This window comes from Sorex fumeus, unplaced genomic scaffold (genome assembly GCF_029834395.1).
Source record: "Sorex fumeus unplaced genomic scaffold, SorFum_2.1 ptg000001l, whole genome shotgun sequence".
Lineage (NCBI taxonomy): Eukaryota > Metazoa > Chordata > Mammalia > Eulipotyphla > Soricidae > Sorex > Sorex fumeus.
This window is the reverse complement of record NW_026606058.1, coordinates 4,690,338-4,713,511: the sequence shown is the minus strand read 5'-3', so window position 1 is coordinate 4,713,511 and position 23,174 is coordinate 4,690,338. Positions and strand designations below refer to the sequence as shown.

The 23,174-nt window shown below is 46.6% G+C and overlaps 1 protein-coding gene and 1 long non-coding RNA gene across 9 annotated transcripts in view; both read left to right on the top strand.

Annotated features, from left to right (window-relative positions):
• Nucleotides 1-22,744, top strand: part of LOC130033564 (leucine-rich repeat-containing protein 37A3-like) — a 74,496-nt gene extending 51,752 nt beyond the window's left edge. For all 7 annotated transcript variants that reach the window (XM_056125480.1, XM_056125574.1, XM_056125498.1 and 4 more), the window contains 7 exons: nucleotides 510-581; nucleotides 1,596-1,670; nucleotides 6,654-6,772; nucleotides 15,000-16,750; nucleotides 18,184-18,291; nucleotides 20,642-20,685; nucleotides 22,254-22,744. In XM_056125480.1, the coding sequence (XP_055981455.1) occupies nucleotides 510-581; nucleotides 1,596-1,670; nucleotides 6,654-6,772; nucleotides 15,000-16,750; nucleotides 18,184-18,291; nucleotides 20,642-20,685; nucleotides 22,254-22,593 (2,509 nt within the window). In that variant the 3' untranslated portion in view covers nucleotides 22,594-22,744. The remainder of the gene's footprint in view (nucleotides 1-509; nucleotides 582-1,595; nucleotides 1,671-6,653; nucleotides 6,773-14,999; nucleotides 16,751-18,183; nucleotides 18,292-20,641; nucleotides 20,686-22,253) is intronic.
• LOC130034677 (uncharacterized) lies at nucleotides 5,304-6,141 on the top strand. 2 transcript variants are annotated; one of them, XR_008794146.1, is made up of 2 exons: nucleotides 5,304-5,403; nucleotides 5,706-6,141. It is a non-coding gene; the product is annotated as an uncharacterized LOC130034677 (long non-coding RNA). The 2 variants fall into 2 exon arrangements; XR_008794145.1 differs by having other exon boundaries at nucleotides 5,337-5,473.
• Nucleotides 22,745-23,174: the final 430 nt, after the last annotated feature.

The window sequence follows — 23,174 nt, the reverse complement described above, 5'->3', positions numbered from 1 at the left end:
AGAATTCTTGGGGCTGGGGCAATACCACAGCGGGTAGGGTGTTCGCCTTGCACACGGCTGACACGGGTTAAATTCCCAGTATTCCATATGTTCCCCCCGAACACCAGCAGGGGTAATTCCTAAGCGCATGGGCCACGAGTAACCCCTGTGCATCGCCAGGTGTGACCCAAAAAGAAAAAAAAAGAATGCTTTATGGATTCTAAGCGTGATTATAAGCGGCCAACATGGCCGACCCGAGTTCGATTCCTCCGCCCCTCTTGGAGAGCCCGGCAAGCTACCGAGAGTATCTCGCCTGCACGGCAGAGCCTGGCAAGCTCCCCGTGACGTATTTGATGTGCCAGACACAGTAACAACAAAGTCTCCAATGGAGACGTTACTGGGCCCGCTCGAGCAAATCGATGATCAACGGGAGGGCCTTTACCTTTACCTTTACCTTTTCATGCCAATAAATTAAATATAAATTTTAATGCTACATACTGATTATGCATATAATTTTAATTCTTTTTTAGAATTCTCAGCCATAATCCCCTAACAGCTATTGAAGATTCCTATCTTTTTAAATTGCCAGCATTAAAATATCTGTAAGTATTGTAATAAGTTTGTAGCTTATATGGTTTCTGCTATGATTTGCTGTCTTTATTTTTCTCCACTTCTGTCAAAGATAAAGTGTTTTGCATTGAATTTAAAAGTTATAATTTTAATTTTAACACTGGATTATTGAAATGACAGTTATTCTCAAAGGAAAAGATTAAGAAAGAATGACATGGGCAACAGCCAACAGAGGAAAAGAGCTATGTTGAGTACATATAGATAAGAAACATACAGATACGTGTAGAAGTATTATTTATTCAGAAAGTAACAAGTAATAATGGACACATTATTGAAAAAAGAAAGTAAAGAAAAGAGGACCAGATAGGTGAGTGGTTGGAGCCCATGCACTGCTTGCTTGGAGGCCTGGATTCGACCTCTGGCCCCTTATGTGTTCCCCAGATCTCTACTCAGAGTAACCCACAAGTACAGTGCCCAACATATCCCCCATGTACTATCAGATGTGGCCAAAATCCAAGGCCACCCGCAGCTCACATGAAAAAGAATCATTGAAAGGAGTAGATACAATTTAGAATGAGAAGTCGGACAAGAAAGGAAGGAAGAAAGGAAGGAAGGAAGCAGGGAGGGAGGGAGGGAGGGAGGGAAGGAAGGAAGGAAGGAAGGAAGGAAGGAAGGAAGGAAGGAAGGAAGGAAGGAAGGAAGAAGGGAATCAGGGAAGAAGAGAAGGAAGGAGGGAAGGAAGGGGAGAGAGAGGGAGAAAAGGAAGGAAGGAGGGAGGGAGGGAGGAAAGAAGGAAGGAAGGAAGGAAGGAAGGAAGGAAGGAAGGAAGGAAGGAAGGAAATTTTTTTATTCTCCAAAGTGTCATTAATTTGATGATAGAAAAGTCTTTTATCAGCAAGAGCTCTCTGGAATTATAGTCTACAGCAAACAGTTGACCTGGATTTACAGCAAAGCCAGAATCAAAGTTATCACTTCATTTATCTCATCTATTTAACTCTAGAGCTTCTGTATTTGGATTCACATCATGCTTGTGCTTTCTCCCTCAGAGACATGGGAGCAACACAAGTGACACTTGCAGCAGTTCAAAACATCCTCATGATGAATCTTAAGCTAGAAAAACTGTAAGTTGATTTTCTGACATTTAATTCACTTAATTTTTTTAAGGCTTGTTTATTTCTTTCTCTCTCTCTCTCTCAGTCTCTCTCTCTCCCTCTTTTTGTAGGGGTACTGGTATTTATTCAGCCATTGATTAAGCTAATTGAATTTGGCATGAACTCCACATTACTTTATTTTCAGAATGGTAATTTTATTTATTTATTTTTTAAAATCATTGAATCCGTGAGATACAGTTACAAAGCTTCCCTGTTTGAGTTTCAGTCATACAATGATAGGACACCCAACCCTCCACCAGTGCACATCTTCCACCACCAATGTCCCCAGTATACCCGCCCCCATCCCACCCCTCCCCCTGCCTCTATGGCAGACAATTTCCCTCATACTCTCGTTTGTATTGCTTGTTATGAATAGTACAATGCCGTTCGGCCACAAAAGTGGCTGTGTGTTCCTGGAATTCTAAAGTTTTAGATAATTAGGATGGGGAGAAGGCAGAGAGCTGCTCAGTTCAGAAATTCTTTTGTGTATCTCTGGATCATGACCATTAAGGAGCTTAAGAAGCAGCCAGAGGCAGTTTGTGGGCATGACCTCCAGGGTCCCACCTGCCCCCTAAAAATCCCAGGGGCCACCAACATCCAGAACCCAATGAGAAGTGCAGGTATGCAGTTTCAGTGACAGCAAACTCCAGGCCTCCAGGGATAGGGGATGGGCCTGTCTCTCTCATTCCCCCCCCTACTCCTGTGGGACCCAGCCCGGCAGTCGACCTCCACAACCCAACCACCACCATGCTCCTGGCCACTCCCCTCTCACTCGGGCTGAGTCTCACGCATGAGTGAAGTCCCAAGGAACCCAGGTAATGTGGAACTTTGTGAGCTTGGATTCTGGGCTCAACAGGACCCGGAAGCAGAGATCCTCTGCCTGTTTCCCCCAGTCTTCAGTGACACAGGGGTCACTCCCAGAAGCCACCTCCTGCCAGCGCTAGATAATCTCGTCATCAGCCAGCATCCAGATCACAGGGCTACTTCTCCCAGAAGGGAACATAACATGAGGACCCCATAGCCGTGCCACCAGACTTGGTGCCAGGCTGATGGTAGAGACCTAATCAAACCCAAAGAAGAAGGCACAAATTTTCCTGAATATGTTATCAGGGTGGAAGGGATGCCTATCTGCACTAGCAACGGGAGTCATTGCTTAAAAACACACACGCAATACTGAATGGCTGAATATCACAATTCTACTGAATCTACTGAAGCAATAAAAAACCATTGCTTAAAAAAAAAAAACATTGGGGCTCGAGCAATAGCACAGCGGGTAGGGCGTTTGCCTTGCACGCAGCCAACATGGCCAACACAGGTTCGATTCCCAGCACCCCATATGGTCCCCTGAGCACCGCCAGGAGCAATTCCTGAGTGCATGAGCCAGGAGTAACCCCTGAGCATTGCCAGGTGTGACCCAAAATGCAAAAAAAAAAAAAACCATTGTTATTGCTCGCAGCAAATGGGTTTCTGGATACTGGAAGTGAAAGTTATGATACTCTACCATCTCTGCCTCCTATGTGAACTCCCTAAAGTTATTGAATTAGAAAACTGGATATATTGGAAACGATGTAGAGGAGAAAAAGCTAGAATCTATATTGATTCCTCTTATGGAAAAAATATTGATTGGAGTCCAGTAGGCTCAGCCTGGGCAAAAGGAACTAAAGAATGTTCTGAATTGGGGAGCAATACAAGGCTCTGAAGTGTCCCAAATTATAATTAACTCTAATATTAGCATAAGCCATAAGCCACACCCTGCCAGCGCCAGATAACCTCGTCATCAGCCACCCTCCAGAACTCATAGCTGTTCCTCCAGAAGGAAGCATAAAATGAGGCCCCCATAACCATGCCACTGGACTCCGTGCCAGGCTGTTTTCACTTGGGGTGCCCCAAGGGACCCAGCCCCAGCAGTGACCTCCACTACCCAACTGCTGCCATGCTCAGGCCACTTTCCATATGCTCGGGCTGAAGCTCACGGATGAGTGAAGTCCTACGGAACCCAGGTAATGCAGAACTTTATGACCTTGGACTCCGGGCTTAAACGGTAGCCAGGAGCAGAGATCCTCTGCCTGCTTCCTCCAGTCTCCGGTGACCCACGGCTCACACCGATAAGCCACACCCTGCTTGTGCCAGATAATCTTCTCATCGGCCACCCTCCAGAAGGGAGCATAAAATGAGGACCCCATAACCATGACACCAGACTCTGCACCAGGCTTTTTTCACGCAGGATGCCCCAGAGGGGGACGAGTGGGAGCCCTCCCCGCCCCAAGGGACCCAGCCCCAGCAACTGACCTCCACAACCCAACCGCAGCCACGCTCCAGGCCACTCCCTACTTGCTTGGGCCGAGCCTCACATGAGTGAACATATTCCTGGACCACACGGCTGCGACATATCACAAGACACTTCCTACCCATTCTCCATAATTGCCACACCAGATTTGATGGGGTTCAGACAGAAAGCAACAACTTACCTATCTAGATAGATAGATAGATAGATAGATAAGATAGATACCTCTTGGAGAGCACAGCAAGCTACCAAGAGTCCACCTGTACATCAGAGCCTGGCAAGCAAGCCATGACATATTCGATATGCCAAAAGTGTAGCAATAAAGGATCTCATTCCCCTGACCCAGAAAGAGCCTCCAATATGTTGGGAAAGATGAGTAAGGAGAGGCTGCTAAAATCTCAGGGCTGGGACGAATGGAGACGTTCCTGGTGCCCACTTGAGTAAATCGATGAACAAGGGGATGACAGTGATACAGTGAATATTGGCATAATGGGGTGCGGAGGTAGCTTTCCGCCTCCTACACCCTTCCTTCCTGGGCATAAGAAACAAAATCATCTATGGAAAATAGGGAATTCCTTTGGACACATGACAGCCCGGACAGTTTTATCCAACATAACAATGTTGGAACAAAACGTACTTTACATTTTGATAGAAATCTTACCCGCTATATACAGGCTTGTGTCCCACTGCCATATGCCATGCTGAAAGGGAGAATTAGCTGGGATAAAGTAGCAGAGGTAATATCTTGCAGTGACTGCTCTATGTTCACTTGTATTCTTAACTCTGTGAGTCTCACAGCAGAAGAAAGCATCTATCTTCTTAGAGCTTGCATGGGGGTCTAGATGCCTGTGTGGCTTAACCGCTTGTGGGAAGACAGTCCAGCTACCAACATTCTTCACCGGCTGGTCACTCACCTGGCACCACACACAAAGAGGTTTGTAGGCCTCGTAATTGCTGTTATCATGGGACTCGTTGCCATCACTGCTACAGCATCAACGGCTTGTATTGCATTGAGGCAAGGATCTCAGACTGCTGAGTTTGTTAAGAAACGGCACGAGGGGGCTGGAGCGATAGCACAGCAGGTAGGGCATTTGCCTTGCATGTGGCTGACCCTGGTTTGATTCCCAGCATCCCATATATTCCCCTGGGCACTGCCAGGAGTAATTTCTGAGTGCAGAGCCAGGAGTAACCCCTGTGCATCTCCAGGTGTGACCCGAAAAGCAAAAAGAAGAATAAAGAAAGAAAGAAAGAAAGAAAGAAAGAAAGAAAGAAAGAAAGGGCATCAGGACTTTCAGAGACTGTGGACAACCCAGTGACAAGTTGATGCAGGATTACAAGAGGAATCGTCCGATGTTACACGAACTGTTACCCTACTCGGTGACCAGCTACCGAGTTTAAGAAGACAACGCACTCTAAAATGTGATTGGAATACTTCTGCATTTGTATAACTCCTGTACCTTATTATGAGTCTAAATCTCCATGGGAAAAGGTTAAAAAGCATTTGTTAAACCATAAAAAATATGACCGACAAAATCATAGAGTTGCAAACTAACATTCACTGTGTATTTCAGGCCCACTTGCAAGTCTGGGGACCTGATACCATTGGGGGTGGATTGTTGGATGGGATCACTCAACTAAATCCTAAGGATTATATTCTAGCCCTTGTGATGGGTTTATTAGTATGTTTGTACTTATTGTTCTGTTGTTTCTTTTTTACATAGCCTGCCAAAAATTCAGAAAACAAAACAGAATAGCCCAACAACAACACGCTGTACATGTCGTCATGAAGGCTAAGCTGGCTGCAAAACAAAAAGGGGGAGATGTTGGAGCCCGACCAGAGTCATGAGGAAGTTCCTACAGACACTGCCTTGCTTTCAGTGTCATGCTGGAAGCAGCTTGGAACTCTGATTGAACTGGGCAGGGGTCAGCATGTCATGATGCAGCTTCTTCTTGACACTGATTGATTATGCTATGCTTTGTTTAGGCAAAGTTAGAGGGGACATCCTGTCTAGACGGAAATGTAGATGATTGAAATATGGGGATGGGAGGTTAATCATCGACAGAGCAAGATCAATAGCCTTTTGTCCACATGGATTTGGTGATGCATCCCCTAGTGTACTGTATTACAATAAAAGAAGGTTGCTGGGTTTGATTAATGCCATTTGTCTGAGAGAACTCTTGGCCCTCCACGCTACCTCATTCCATGAATGTTGCTTATCTCTGTGCCCCCGACTGATCACTCCATAGAGAAATAACACCCCAGGTTGTAACTGATGTTTTTTTTATTGTTATCTGGGAGCTGGAGAGATAGGATAGTGAGTTAGGTATTTGATTTGCATGTGGCTAACCCACATTCAGCCTCTCGCACTGCCTATGGTTTCCCGAGCCTACTAGGAATGATCCCTGAGCCAAGAGCCCAGAGCAACCCCTGAGCACCACCAGATATGACCAAAAAACAAAACTCAGTTTTCTGAGGGCTGGAGCAATAGTACACGCTTTGCATGCATCACCTCCCAGTTGGGTTCCCACCACCTCAGAGTTTGAGCAACACCTCATCCATGTTTCTCAGGAACTTTTTCAATAGCTGCTCAGTGGCCTTGACTGCCTCTTCTACCTATTTAAAGTAACCTCTTGACTCTGCACTTAATTCTCTGTGTTTCCATTCATAGGATCTTACCTAACCATCTAACCTGCTGCCTCTGCCAATTTAAAAATAATATTGACGTTGTCTACAAGACAGTCAAACTACGTTGTGACAGTGAATGTCTTACCAGTAGTACACCCTGCGGTGAGTTGGATTGCCTGCTGATAGGTTTTTAATTTATGTTTCATTTTTATTTTAATCACTGATGGTACATTTGAAGCTGATTATGGAGTGCATTATTTTTATTCAGAGTTCAACTCCCTATATTTCCATGAGCTATTTCCCTTGGCAAAAGTCAGAATCTCAGCCACATCATTACCTTCGCAGTATATGAATGACCTGAAGGTTTAAGAGGAATGGAAGAAAGGGATGGAAGTGGGAAAGGGAGCTATCATTCATGGTCACAACTGAGTGCCACACTCTGGGCAAGGTGTTGGTCCTCCAGATGAGAACTCAGCCACACAATGCAGTTTGCAAACAGATTTTATACACAAGAAATATCAGTTGCCCTTTTCTTTATAGGACTGGTGTAGCTACCTTATTGCATGTGTTTTTATAATTTTATAGGCAAGTACAAGTCATACTATCTTATGCACGTTTTGCTTAGAGCCTGAGAAATTCTGGTCTTCTAAGCATAGGCTGCCACTCAGTCCTTCTAATGATGGATTCTTAGAGCATCCCCACCTCCAAACCTACTTTGAATTTTAACCCTTCAAATCCACAAAGCACTCAGGTGCCCTTATATATTTCCACATAGTAAGTTTACTTGATAACTTCCGCAGTGTCCTTTCAGGGACCCAGGAAAATAGATCAATAGGTTGCAACACATGCTTTTCATGTGGGAGGTGTGGGTTCAATCCCCCCATAAAATAATTTTCGAAGAACTGCTGAGAGTATCCCTTGGGCACTGCTGTATGGCGAATGCACGAGCACATGCGCACACACAACGCACACACACACAACACACACACACATACCACCAAAAAAAGTGTTTTCATGCCGGGATATTATGAATCTGCTTCGCTATCAGCAATTGGGCATATCACATCACTTTGCTTCTTACACAAAGATAATGTTACTTTTAAAATCAATTTTTAACAAATCTATTACTCTCTTCTCAGAGATGGGCATAACAACATTTACGACTCACCTTTCATAAGATGAACATCAAACCTGGGGATTTGTTGGGGGGGCGGGGAAAGAGTCAGATTAGAGGGGATGTATGAACTGTGGTGTCTCGGCACTTCGGCGGTGGTCCAGGTAAAGTTCACTTTGTACATGGAAACCAATAGCATTCGTATTTTGTAATCATGTTACTTCAACTTTAATAATGTTACTTAAAAAGTAATAATAATAATAATAATAATAATGTTATTTAAAGAATACCTGATCACTGATCACTGTCCTGCAGCTGTTAATCAATTTGCTCGAGCGGGCCCAGTAACATTGTGAAACTTGTTACTGTGTTTGGCATATCGAATATGTCACGGGTAGCTTGCCAGGCTTTGCTGTGTGGGCGAAATACTCTTGGTAGCTTGCCTGGCTCTCCGAGAGGGGCGGAGGAATCCAACTCAGGTCGGCCAGGTTGGCTGCGTGCAAGGCAAACGCCCTACCTGCTGTGCTATCGCTCCAGCCCCAAAGAATAACTAAACCAAATAATCTAAATTCAGAATAAAAATACTAATAACATTTTTAAGTGAATAATAGAAAAACAAAAAGTGTTAAATATGCCTAATGCCTAGATCTTGTGTTCCCAGTCTGGGACTCCCTGCAAGTCCATGCTTCTTCCTCACATCCCTTAACTCCCCCTCTAAATTTCACCACCACCAAAAGAACTTTTAATTCTCAGTAAAGTTTGGTTGGAAAGATAGTCTAGCAGTTGGGCACTTGCCTTGCATATGGCAGACCTGGGTTGGATCCCTAGCATCTCAGATGATCCCAAATTACTACCAGGAGTGATCCCTGAGCACAGAGACCGGAGTAACCCCTGAGCATTGCTGGGTTTGACCCCACCGCCCCCCACACCAAAAGAAACCCAAGTGCACAATTTTACACTTGACCTTCAAGAAGTCAGAAACTTTGTATGGTTCCCTAGGTAGAGCTGGAAGTATTAGGAAGTAAGTGAAGGCAAATACACATCTAATAAGAGTTGTTTTCCCCAATTTTGGGATCTCCAATGTTATTTCAGGGGCCAGAGAGATAGGACAGCGGGTAGGGAGATAGTATAGTGGGTAGGGGACTTGCCTTGCACACAAATGACCTGAATTCCATTGCCGACATACTATACAGTTTCCCAAGCACCAACAGGAGTGATTTTTGTGAGCAGTGAACCAGGAGTAACCCCTGAGCATCACCAAGTGTTGCCCCCACACAAAACAAAACAAAGATTTTCTCAACATTGCACATTGACATATACTCTGGCTAATCCATTAACCTATACTTAGACATCTGTCCAGATTCAACAATATGAAACTGAGGGCTAATAAATAAAAGTATTAGTTGGTAAAAGTATTAGTTGGCACGCATGAAGGTACCGGGCAGAGGAACAAAGGCATGCGGGTCCCAGGGCTGAGATCTCCAAGTCTGCTCGGATAGGGGCTGAGCATCCTCCACCCATATCCTCCATATTCCAGTAGGCAGGGGTCACACCCACCAACTGGCCCCCTGGCGCCGTGTAATCTCATCAGCGACCAAGACCCAGAGACTATAAAACCCAGATCCCGGAAGAGAACAGCGCAGAGTCTCCTGCCCCCGCGCCTGGCTGTCCTCGCCAGGGCCCCTGGAGGGGAGTGGGTTGAGTTTCCCTCCCCGTCCCGACCAGGGCTCTGGCAGCCAAAGACCTCCAGAACCAGCCACCACCATGCTGAGACCGCTCTCCGCATGCATGAAGGTACCAGCAGAGGAACAAAGGCATACGGGTCCCGGGGCTGAGATCTCCAAGCCTGCTCGATCGGGGCTGAGCATCCTCCACCCAGATCCTCCATATTCCAGTAGGCAGGGGTCACACCCACCAACTGGCCCCCTGGCGCCGTGTAATCCCATCAGCAGCCAAGACCCAGAGATTATAAAACCTAGATCCCAGAAGTGCGCAGCCACATACACCTTATTATCTCATTCTAACTTTGGACAAAATGGTAGGCTACCAGATGTAACCTGCCCACAGGGCAGAGTCTGGCAAACTCCCCGTGGTGTACCTAATATGCCCAATACCAGTAACAATGATGGGGCTCATTCTCCTAACCCTGAAAGAGCCTTTAATATGGCACTTTTAAAAAATCTCAGGGCTAGGATGAAGGAGACGTTACTGGGGCCTGCTCGAGGCAATCGATGAACAACAGGATGGTTGTGATCGTGATTAGTTGGTAGGTGGAGAATGGATGCATTCAGAAGAGGATCTGATTTCTGGAGGAATTTCTTCGTTGTCTGTGACAGTAACCTATGACAGTAACAAGATTAGCACACCAAAGAGTTAAAGAGAAACAGCACCTTCCAACCCCCAACTACTGTTTCTAGCTCCCCTAGTCCCAGCCGAACCAGCGGTCAGCCTGGTCCTGTAGGTGTGGCCTCTGAGCCAGGGAGCCTGGCCTTTGAGCTAGGGGGCGTGGATAGGGGGCATGGCCTACTCTGAGGGCAGCAGTTATTTTCCCCTTTCCTAGCAATTTGGACTCATATCTTGACCTCCGTCACGTAACTCGGGGGAGAATGTCTCGGCAATCTCAAATACATCAGGCCAATAATCCACTAGCTCATCCCAGTTGCACCACAATACCCGTAGACGTGTACAAGTCCAATGTAAAGGACTACATCCCCCGAAGCTCCACCAGAGGCCACAGAGGAGAACATGAGAGGAAGCCACAACTCCTGAAGGGGAAAAAGGCGACCACTAGACCGAGCTCACCCAGAATCCCCAAATTAACCAAGAGGGAAAACTCATAGTGAACTGTGGTTCCCACCTTCATACTACCACCACAACATGAAGAAACAGCACAGATCCCCACCACGCCACGAGGGGAAGATGAAGAAAAAGGTCCAGAGGCCCCCAACAGGGGCTACTCACAAATACAGTCTCTCCAATAAGGAATTCAGAATCAAAATGTTGAAGATGTTCAATGAACTCAAAGAAACAGTGGAACAGACATCCAGGAAATTAAAAGAGGACTTGAATGAAACAGTGGAACAGGCAGCCAACAAAATACCGGAAGAAATGAGAGCAGAAATAGAAAAGCTGCAAACAAATGTCATGAATAAAGGATTTGATAGATGAAATAAAAAACTCAGTGAGTGCCCTCACCAGTAGAATGGCTACAGCTGAGGACAGAATCAGTAAGCTTGAAGATGAGCACCAGAAAGTTTACAGACAACAACAAACCATGGGAAAAGACCTCACAATAGCCCCGGGGTGAATCAGAGTCCTAGGGGATGAATCCAAGAGGAGCAAGTAAGAATCATCAGAGTACCAGAAGGACAGGGAGGCAACCCCAATGGAAAAGCCACAGTTAAACATATCATTGCCGAAAAGTTCCCAGAGCTGGAGAATGCAGGCATCCGGACCCAAGGAGCCCGAAGGGTGCCAAGTAAAAGAGACCCTAATAAAAAGACTCCAAGACACATCAGAGTCAGAATGATGGATGATATGGATAGAGAAATGATCCTGCAAGCAGCAAGGTTGAAGAAGGATGCCACATACATAGGAGCACCCTGTACATTTACAGCAGACCTGTCAGAGGAAACCCTCCAAGCCCAAAGGCAATGGGGGGATATAGTGAAAAAACTCAATGAAATGAACGCCTCACCAAGAGTACTCTATCCAGCTAAACTCTCATTCAAACTCGGAAGGAACCATACACTATTACATGGATAAACAACAGCTCAGGAACTTCATAGACAAAGCCAAACTTGAAAGAACCACTAAGAGGGCTTCTATAAGACAAGAAAACACCCTACAAGCACAACAAGTCCCTACAGAAAGATGGCACAAAACTCTCTAACAATAATCTCTCTCAACATCAATGGTCTAAATGCACCAATCAAGAGACACAGTGGCAGAATGAATTCGGAAACTGAACCCAACATTCTGCTGCCTACAAGAAACTAATCTGAATGGTCAGAGCAAACACAGACTCAAAGTTAAAGGATGGAAAGCAATCCTGCAAGCAGACACCTCCCTCAAAAAATCTGGGGTAGCCACACTAATATACGACAACATAAATTTCAGGTTGAAAAAGACTAGAAGGAACAGCAAAGGTCATTTTCTGTTTATCAAGGGATATGTGTAACAGGAAGAAATCACACTCTTAAATTCATACACACTTAATGAGGGACCAGCTAAATAGTTAAAACAACTGCTAACAGATTTCAAGGAGGACATTGCTAGCAACACAATAGTAGTCAGAGAATTCAACATCGCCTTATCATCTCTGGATAGGTCAACAAGAACAAAACTCAGCATGCTAGACATTGACTTTGAAGGAAGAAATAGTAGAGAGAGGGCTAATAGACCTATACAGGGCTTTACACCCCAAAAAGAAAGAATACACATTCTTTTCCAGTGCACACGGAACACTGTCCAAAAATAGAAAGGCCACATGTAAGGTCACAAAACCGACCTCAATAGAATCCGGAAGATAGAAATAGTATCAACAATCTTTTCAGACCACGATGTGCTGAAGATAGGAGCGAAGCATACACAGACACGGAGAGACAAATCAAACACCTGGAAATTAAACAACTCAAAGTTGAACAACGAGTGGATCTGGAAGGAAGTCAAGGACGAAATAAAAAAATACTTGGAAACAAATGTGAATGAAGACACAAGCTATCGGAACCTATGGAATGCAGCGAAAGCTGTGTTAAGAGGAAAATTTGTAGCTTTGCAAGCATTCCTAAGGAAGGAAGAAAGGGCCTCTTAGATGACCTGACCTCACAGCTCACGATCTTAGAAAATAACCAAAAAAAGGAACTCGAGCCCCGCTGAAGGAAAGAAATAATAAAACTTAGAGCAGAAATCAGACATGGAAACCCAAAAAACAATCCGAAAGGTCAGTGAAATCAAGAGCTGGTTCTTTGAGAAAATAAACAAGATCGATAAGCCACTAACAAGACTCACAATGAAAGAGAGAGAGAGAGCCCTAATAAACCAAATCAGAAATGAAAAAGGGGACATCGCAACAGAAACCAATGCAATTCAAAAGATCATCAGAGACTGCTTTGAGAGTCTGTATGCCATGAAACAAGATAACCTAGAGAAATGGATACGTTCCTGGATTCCTATAATCTCCCAAGACTGAACCAAGAAGACTTGGAATGCCTGAATAGACTCATTCATATCAAGGAAATGAAACCGAAATCAAAAGTCTTCCCAAAAACAAAAGCGCAGGCCCAGATGGATTCACTAGCGAATTCTTCCCAACATTTAAAGAAGACCTTTTGCCAGTTCTCCTCAAGCTTTTCCATGAAATTGAAAAAAACAGGAACTCTCACAAACAGCTTCTATGAGGCACTTATCTTCCCAATACCAAAAGCAAACAAGGACACCACTAACAAAGAAAATTCCAGGCTAATATCTCTGATGAACATGGTTGTGAAAATCCTCAACAAAATATTAACAAATAGAATCCAACAACTCATCAAAAAGATCATACACCACGACCAAGTGGCATTCATCTAGGGGATGCAAGGATGGTTTACCATTTGGAAGTCAGTCAACATAATCCATCATATCAACAAAAGTAAAGATAAAAACCATATGATCATATCAATAGAAACATCAATATTTCACCAGGAATACCACTCCTGGGAATATATCCCGGAGAGGCAAAAAATTACAGTCCAAATGACATCTGCACTTCTATGTTCATTGCTGCACTGTTCACAGTAGCCAAGCACTGTAGCACTGTAACGCTGTCCTCCCATTGTTCATCAGTTTGCTCGAGCAGGCCCAGTAACGTCTCAATTTGTAAGACTTGTTGTTACTGTGTTTGGCATATGAATACGTCACAGGTAGCTTGCCAGGCTTTGCTGTGCAGCCGAGACACTCTCAGTAGCTTGCCAGGCTCTCCAAGAGGGGCAGAGGAATTGAACCCAGGTCAGCCTGGTGGGCCGCATGTAAGGCAAACACCCTACCCACTATGCTATTGCTCCAGCCCACAGTAGCCAAAATCTAGAAAAAACCTGAGTGCCCGAGAACAGATGACTGGTTAAAGAAACTTTGGTACATCTACACAATGGAGTACTATGCAGTTGTTAGAAAAGATGAAGTGATGAAATTTACATATAAGTGGTACTACATCGAAAATATCATGCTAAGTTAAATCAGTCAGAAAGAGGGACATAGAAAGATTGCATTCGTCTGTGAAATATAAAGTAACAAAATGGGAGACCGTCACCCAAGAATAGTTGAGATAAGTACCAGGAGGTTTGCTCCATGGCTTGGAGGCCAGCCACATATGCTAGGGGAAAAGGCAGCCCAGATAGAGAAGGGAGCAGCAAGTCAAGAGTGTTGGGAGGATCCTCCCAGGATGGGAGATGCATGCTGAAAGTAGACTATAGACCGAACATGATTGCCACTCAGTTCCTCTTTTGCAAACCACAGCACCCCAAAAGAGAGAGAGAGAACCAAACGGAATGCCCTGCCACAGAGGCGGGGTGGGATGGGAGGAGGGGAGGGGGCTTGGGAGGTATACTGGGATCATTGGTGGTGGAGAATGGGCACTGGTTGAGGGATGGGTACCCAATCATTGTATAACTGAAACCCAAGCACAAAAATTTGTAAATCTAAAACGGTACCTCATGGTGTTTGACTAATAAAAATTAAAAAAAAGAAAAATCATAGTTGATCTGTAAAGAGTCTAACTGAGCAGCAAATATTTGTCCTGAAGACTGGGTACTTGGTCCTTGGAGATCAGTGGAATAATCTTATGATTATTGTTTGTGTGTTTGCTTGTTTGGCAGCATCCTCAGAAGTGCTCAAAGTTTACTCCTAACTTTGTGTTCTGGGGTCAGAACTGGTAAGGCTTGAGGGAGCGTATGGGGTGCTGGGGATAAGACCCAGGTTGGCTGCCTACAAGACGAGGCCTTTATCTGCTCTACTGTCACTCTGCCCCCCAGTTGAATAATCCTAAATACATGTACTGAACTCCATGCCCTATTTATTCTGAATAAATAGCGATGATCACTTTGTTTCTCCTTTTGTTTTTGCCAATCACAGGTGTAAATTTAGGGTTTCCTGTGCCCCCCCCCACCCCCCCACACACCATACGGCACTTGTTCACTGATTACTAGTTTACTTACCTGGAACTTATGTCTGTAGATGCTCCCAAAATTATCCCCAGTTATCTTTCATGATCAAAAGCAAGCTCTTCCTTTTTGACAGGTGAAGAACAATACATCAGTAATATGGACGGGGAATTCATGAAGGCTTTACAGGCCCGAAAGAAGAGTACCAGCACCGAGCTGACGATTGAACCAGAGAAGGCCTCATCCGAGAGAAACAGCCTGTCCTTTTTCCATCATGAACAGCTAGACAATAGTCATCAGCGTGATATGCTTACTAGACTAGATTCCATAATGTCTTTGTTACAGGTTGGGGACATAGATGCAGAACCAACATTGTTATCCTTCATTAAGTTTCTTTTTAAAGATGTGCAAGATGGAGGAAATCCTCTGGCTCCTTCGAAAACCAGCACGGCTTGGATTTCTATACAGCCCGAATCCAACAGTGAAATCTACAATAAGGTGAAAAAAATCCATGTTCTCCAAAGTCTAATCAACACAGAAATTCAAGAAAAAGTCCACAAAGTTAGAAAGAAGGAGAAAACTGCCACGCAGGTCCATTCCAGTCTTTTCGGGCCCAAATTTAAACGCCATTTTTTTCCAAAGAAATTGGAAACTGTCGGGCCACCAAAGAAAAAACACTTAGGAAATGTTCAGGAGTGGGAGACGCAACCACTGCAAGGGAGCAGCGTGCTCAAGGATCCCGGGGGCCTGCAGAAGAGTTACTTCAAAGAAGAGGGCACTCCCCTCAGCCAGAGGCGAGGGAAGGCTTGGTCCATGGCGGGGAACATTGCCCAAGAAAGACGGCACAGGCAGCTGGCCCCGGAAAGACCGAAAGACTTTATCTTGGCAGGGAGGCCCAGGAAATTGGTGGAAAGCTCCTTCAACGAGGAGTCATCCTTCATCCAGGAGCACAGGGCGCCGGCCTCCGTGCCCCTGGAACAGCACTCCATGGGCAGCCCGTCTGCCGCCGCTGCTTTCCAAGTGCCACTGGAGGACGAAATCCCATCCAAAGACCTGAAAAGAACTCTACGCGTCTTAGAGGATGCGGGCGCTCGAGTTCGGAACATGAAGGTTCCCAGCCCCGTGTCACACACCGGGAAGAACTACCAGTTTCGTAAACTTGACTCTCAGCTGGGCCGCAGAATACCCCAGGCCAGAGTGAACACAGCGACAAAAGAAGCAGCACCGCAGAGGCCGGTGCTGGCCAGGAGGCCTCCTTTCGGTGCAGTGAAGCGCCTCGTCAACTCCCCGCCGAGGGAGGGGTCTCTGTCCTGGAGACACCAGGACAAACCTGTCACGGAGCCATTCCTTTCATTGCGCTCCAGCCGGGAAAAGAAGACCGCGGAGAGCACGCGTGCTCCAAACGGGGGGGATGCCAGAAGCATCGTGCCGCCAGAGAAAACTGCCGGTATCCAAAGCACTGCCCCTGAGGAGGAAGAGGGGATGGAGGACAGCCTCATGCCGGCTGTCAGACAGCCCAACGAGATGCAGTGGGAATATCAGAAGGTGGCCACCGACATCGACTCCCCCCCACAGAAACCCGACCCCAGAGACGAACTTGAGATGCAGCTCATCCAGAAGTTGCGGCCCCTTATCCCCAACAGTAATGTGAGGAAGTTCATTGCCCAAGTAATTCGGACTCTGAAAATGGACTGCTCCGATCCCCGGGTGCAACTGGAGTGTGCCAAGGTGGTCCACAAAACCGGGCTCCTGATGAAGCTTCTTAGTGAGCGGCAGGACGTAAAGGTGTCCAGTGAAAAATGGGATACGGACCAGTGGGAGGCTGAGAACTACATCAGTGAGAATACCGAAGGCCAGGGTGATCAGAAACAGCAGGAGGCAAGTGAGGTGAGGACAGACTTTTGTTTTTTTAACGGAGTCTCATGCAGAGTGAAATAAGCCAGAAGGACAGACATAGAATGATTGCACTCATTTATGGGACGTAAAAATCACTAAAACTTACTATGAGATTAACACCCAAGGACAGTTAGAAACAATGGCCAGGATGAATGGTCCACGGTTGGAAGCCTGCCTCAAGGGCTGGCAGAGAAGGCAGCTGGGATAGAGAAGGGATCACTGCAACAATGATAGTTGGAAGGGATAGCTCTGGGTGGGAGATGTGTGCTGAAGTGGGTCAAGGATCAAACATGATGAGCTCTCAGTATCTGCACTGCAAACCATAACGCCCAAAAGGGGGGCATGGAGTGAGCGGAGAGAGTAAGAGGGGGGGGAGGGAAGAAAGGGGAAAAGAGGGGGGTGGGAAGAGAAAGGGAGGGAAGGAGAGAGAGAGAGCGAGAGAGAGAGAGAGAGAGAGAAGAAAAGTTCCTGCCATAAAGGCAGAGGTAGGCTGGGGGCGGGGAGGAGGTGGCAGGAGGAATGCGGGGATTTTGTTGGTGGGTAATGTACACTGGTGGAGGGATGGGTGTTGGAGCATTGTCTGACTGAACCTGGATCACGGTCAGGAAAGCTTTGTAACTGAATCTCACGGTGACCAGGCTCAGGGGCTTCCGGGCTCTCAGGCCATGCCATGAAAGAACACAAGCAAGAAGACCAGGGTGTCTTGGCTCTCCCTCTCCTGCTGGCTCGCTCTCTTTTTTGTGGCCACACAACTTTGACTACAAGAATGATTGTCCCTGTGCTCGTTTGTAGAAAGGTAGCACTGTTCCTAGGAGAGGTAAGAAGAGGACCTAACACACCAGATAAATAAATTGTAGAAGGAAAGGCTACAGACAAGATGGCATAATAGATCTGGTGTGCTCTTTAAGAACATATTGGGGCCTAGTTCATGCCCAATTTAATCAGCTAATCAGTGACTGAATAAATAGCAGTACTCCTACATTTGAAAAAAAGAAAAAAAGAACATATTGGGGCCAAGGAGATAGTTCAAAAAGAGTCCCCATGAGTACTGAGCGAGAAGTAGCTCTGAGGACCCTGGATATGGGCTGAAAAACAAACCACCCCAAAATAAAACCACATACAAAATAAAAACCTATAGTCCACTCCTTTCAGAGGATGGGGTTTTAGACTAGTAGAAGGATAACCATTCTTTAGAACGGGCTTAAGAATCCTTCCCATCTTTCTGTCTAATTGTTCCTGGGTATTGAAGCGATAGTACAGTGGGTAAAGCACTTACTTTGCATGCCACCAACCCGAATTCTATGCCCAGCGTCCATTTTGGTCCGCCAGGAGTGATTTCCGAGTGCAGAGCCAGAGTAACCCCTCATCATCACTGAATGTGGCCCCCCCAAAAGTAATGCATGAAAATAATTTTTATTTTTCAGCTCATAAAAGTTCCAGGATATGTTGTGTACCACAATCAAAAAGCAGTCGTTGCAATAAATGTGGCTGTCGTCGTGATATTATTGGTTTTAATTTTATGTCTCATTGAGGTAAGAACAGTTCATTCAGATTTCCAGGATTTAATGGCATGATAATAGATTCAGGGGGTTCAAATGGAAAATAAAAGCCCCTTTTCCTCCTACTGATGCTTGATTTTCCTCTTCAGTCTTGAGTAATGAGGTGTGGTTGCTTCTCATATTGCAAAGATAATCCCAGGGTTTGTTGAAGGGAACTGACTCCCAAGAGGTCCCTGTGGAAATGAACCCAAATAACAAGCTTTCGAAAATTTTGAAAAGTTAAGAAGGCTAGAGATGAAACAAAAAGTAGTCTTCCTGTGCGCTGTTTGGGGACTACATCCTGTTTGTTCAGGGCCTGCCCCCAGCTCAGTGCAGAGGGGAGAGGGGGTGTCACTTCTGGTGGTGCTCAGGGGACCTTGCAGAACTAGGGATCCAGCCTGGCCCTTCTGCATGCAAAGCATGCACTCTGACCATTCAGCTCTCTTTCTGGTCACCATATAGACTCCCCCCCCCCCCCCTTTTTAAATCAAAAGGATGTCAGTGGTTTAACTTAACACTCACTGACATTCTTCTACTGATTACTTTCCTTGTTGACTGGAAGGATCAAAAGTGTAGAATCTCCACCCTCCTAGGACCTGATCCAGTGCAGTAGCTCTCATTAGGTTTAAGCACCATCTCCCTGGATGAAGTTAAAACACTGCAGCTAAGACTGGGGAGAGAGCTCCGAGGGCTACTTTTCACGCTTTGCGTGAGGGAGACCTGGGTTCCATCCTCGGCAATGCATGCCCTCCCCGCCCCCCCAAGAGCCACCAGGAGCTACCCCTAAACAGCAAATCAAGTTGTTCCTGCCTATTACTGGGTGGCTCCCAAACCAAACACACCCGCACTGCAGCCTGAGCCCGAGCTGGGCTACTCTCAAGCCTCGTAGCGTGCGGTAGTTACTCCAGGAGCTTGCCTATATCTGTCTTCTGTTCAATGACACACCACTGACTTTTCCCAGCAGGCACATTAAAAAAGTGATTTAAGGGCCAGGGAGATAAGTCCAAAGACTCAAACTTCAATTCACTTTGCATGTGGGAACCCCAGATGCTAGCCACAGTGCTCCATGGTCCCTGAGCACCACCCCAGAAGTAGGCCCCGCAAGCACCAGCTGGCAGGAAGAGCCTCAAAAAATGAACAACAGCAACGTGGGATGAAAGGGGTTCGGGATATAGGTTAGTGATGTTGCACTTGTCTTGCATGTGTGAGGCCCTGGGTTCAATCCCTGGCAGCACCACAACCACCAACAAAGAATTAGAATAAATTAGAAGCCATGGTGCTGACTGAGGAAGACCTCTCTCAGTCTTTGGTATGTTTAAGCCGCTCCTTTGTGACGTCATCAGCAAACACAGCTCTGATTTATGCCAACCACAGTACAAGGAATTTCCTGTATGTTGTCTGGTTTAATCCTCGCAATCCTCTAAGGACGGCATTAGCATCCCTCCAATTTTGCTCTTCTTGTTGTGCTGGGTACCGACCCCATGTCTCCTGCATGCAAGGCAGGCATTCTCCCACTGAGCTACCTCCCCAGCCCTATCATCCCGCTTTCAAACATGGGGGTCACCTACAAAGTAGCCCGTGCTCCTTATTGCACTGTTCTGTTTTATCTCCTTAAGGACAAAAGCACGGAAATGCTTCAGGTATTGAAATTTCAGTCTAAGTCGCTCAAAGAGTTGACATATTGATTTAGTTATTTATTTGGGGCAACAGCCATCTGTGCTCAGGGCTTATTCCTGGCTCTGCTCTCAGGCATCACTCCAGGTGGGGCTCAGGGAACCATCTGGAGTCCTGGGATCGAATCTGCGTCAGCCACAGTCAATGCAAATGCCCCACCCACCGTATGATATCTGTAGCCCGAGGAATAACATATCTCATAGGACCTTTATTGTTTTGGGTTTTTTTGGGTAAGAATCATTGCAAATGCAACCAAGTTTTGTCTCCTGTAAGACTCGACTCTGCTTGCTGCATTGATGAGGACTCCTCACTGGGGATGCAGAGTGGTGATGGGAAAGGCATCAGACTGGTTCTTGACATTGTTTAGAAAACGTTGTGAAAAAGTATGTTTCTGTGTTTGGGTTTTGGCAGATACTTTTAATTTCCTACCTCATAGTTTTTAATTTGGATTAATGCGCTGAATTTCTCTGAAACAGTCACTAAGCTGTATTCCTAACGTGCCCCTTCAGTCATGTGCTGTAGGAGAGTCCAGGGACTATTAAACAGGAGAGAATTCCTGTTCTCAAAAAGTGATATCAGTGGGTAGATACAGCAAAGTCGATGGAATTAATAAGGTTTTAGAGAGATCGGTCACCGAGATAATCATGATCATATTTTTTTTCCAAAACAGATTTATTCTTGTAGAGCAAGACAGAGTAAAGATGGAAGATCCAGGTAAATATTAGTCTGACAATCTTTCACTTGCACTGGAGTGTCCTCCCCCTGGTTCTTGGGGACCCTGGAGCCCTTCTGTGTGCTTCTTGGCCCGTGACCTGGGCCTCCTGAGTTCAGTGTTAGTGTCTTAGGTCTCTGCAAGTCCGGGCTGCTCAGTCCCTCCTGTGGGGTGGCTGTTACCTATGCCAGCCCACCTGTGCTCAGGGAGGACATACGGAGCCAGAGGCCAGAGTTGGAGCCTCATGTCCAAAAGGCCCTTTTAACTAGCTCGAGACTACTCCAGCCTCAGTGCTCAGTGTGGTGCCAGGAATTGAACCCAGGGCCTCACACATGCAAGCCAAATACTTTACCACTGAGCCACATCCCCAACCTCTGTCTCTGTCTCTTATTAAAAGGAATAGAGGGAGAATGGAAACTACCTTGCCCTTAGGAACACACTGCTGGTGATTGGGAAAGAGCATGGTCCCTGTCCCTTGGGACCTCTCCATTGACTTGGGAGCTGCGTTTCTTGCCTCCACTCAGCACCCACGGGCTCTGTACACATGATAACACTGCCCGTAAAGTGCAAGACTGCTCTCTCCTCTCTTCACTCTCAAAACTCATCTCCGTGCCTCGGTGCGGTTCCTGCCTTTGATGCTGATACCTGTGGCTTCTTTGCTCACGGGCGATTGTCTGCAGCATGAAAACTAGTGAGCTAAAGGATTTGGCTAATTGCACACAGGCATTTACTCTGGTTCAGCATCTGGGATGAAGCAGCTAGGACGATAGAATCATCCCCCCAGCCCCAACTTCCGGTAAAGGGTGCCTGAGGGACTAAATCCAGAGGCGACCAGTTGAAAAGCTTCTGGACAGACTCTAATGCTTTCGGTGTGGTGGGTAGTTTGTTCATTGCACAGGGCATTTGCTGGGGCAACGGTGGTAACCAGAAATAAATATCCTGCCTGTTTTCCAAGCCAGGTACCTATAAAGGTCTCTCAAGAGTCTACGGGGTCCCTTTGAATGGACCCGACAAATTTCTAAAAATTGCCACAGGCATGCATGGAAACTTTGTCAAGGTGTCAGGTCCTCGTGGTTTGACTCCTCATGGTTCCAGACCAAGGTAGTTTCCAAACAAGACCAGAGACCTCCATCCTAGGAAGGATGGGAAATGGGGTGGGTTATGAATCACGTGCGTCCGTGTTTTCCTCCAAGGACCTTCTTTGGATTATTGCTGCATAGAAGTTCACTGGAACACGAGAGTCAGGTAACCACTGGGGGGAGGCGGCACTTAGGCAGGACAAGAGTGGGCCGGGGTGCAGGCTTACGCGCTCCCCTTGCCTTTTCCAGAAGGGCTTTTTCTGGCGAAGACGGCCCCTGTGGCTGAGAGACATGTGTCAGCCACTCAAGGCTACATGTAAGAAAAACATGGCACAGAAGCTCCATGACAAGGATTCCTCTGACGAGGATGAGATTTTCAATAAAGACGCAGGGTAAACCATGGCAACAGCTCCAATACCTTCCTGAAGTCAGGAAGTGATGAAGACGGGGCACGTCCCTTTCAAGAGCTGACTGTATTCTTCTTGTTCCAGGGAGCCCAGGGAAGTCATGAAGAGAGCAGCACGGACTCCTGAGGAGAAAGCAGCCAAGGAGACCAAGACAGCCAAGACTCCCAAGACCCAGGGAGCACAGGGGACACAGGCACCACAGCGCTCCCCACCACCAATTGTCCCCCTGGCACGACAGACCAGCGAGCCTCCACATGGCTCCCTAGAACCACAGAACGCAGAGTCACCACACTCCATCGGGTCTTCACAGCCCGTCGCAGCACGACAGTCCGTCAAGGCTCTGCAGACCCCTCATGTGCAGCAGATCTTCAGATCCCAGGAGATCCTGTCATCCCCGGAGATTTCAGATCAAACGGATGAGTAACAAAAGAAGTCATCACAGGCAGCCGTGGTGTTAGAGGCCCTACAGTGAACACCTCCTGCTTCATACCACCTGGACATTTTATTGTCTGAAGAGCCTCTTGGCAGTTGCTGTAAAATTCTTCTTTTTCGTATGTTAAATACATACATGCATAAGAGCAGTGATGGGCTTTCAAATTAACACGAGAGTTCATCGATCATGTAACCAATTAAGGCTGTTGGCAGGAAATGCATGACTAGAATCCTTCCCAGAGGTGGGGATGAGGTCCGCGAGGAATGGATGGGATGGGAGGAAGGGAGGCTACCCGTGTGGTCCCCTGCCAAGTGCCCTCACCGCCCGCAGTAGCCAAATGTAGACGCGGGCGCGTAGCCTGGCACTTTGGGCGCTCGGTGGTCAGTAGCTTGGGGGACATGGCACTTAAGGGGGGTGTCTGAACTGCGCCCCCCTGGGGGGGATTCAGTGGTGAGCTAGTGTGAGGGGCCGCCCCTGCTGCGTGGCCAGGGTTTCTCCTCACCTTCTCTTCCCCTGGATGGTCCTGGGGTTTGTGTGTCTGGCACTGGGGTTGGATTCCCTGGGCTGGCCAC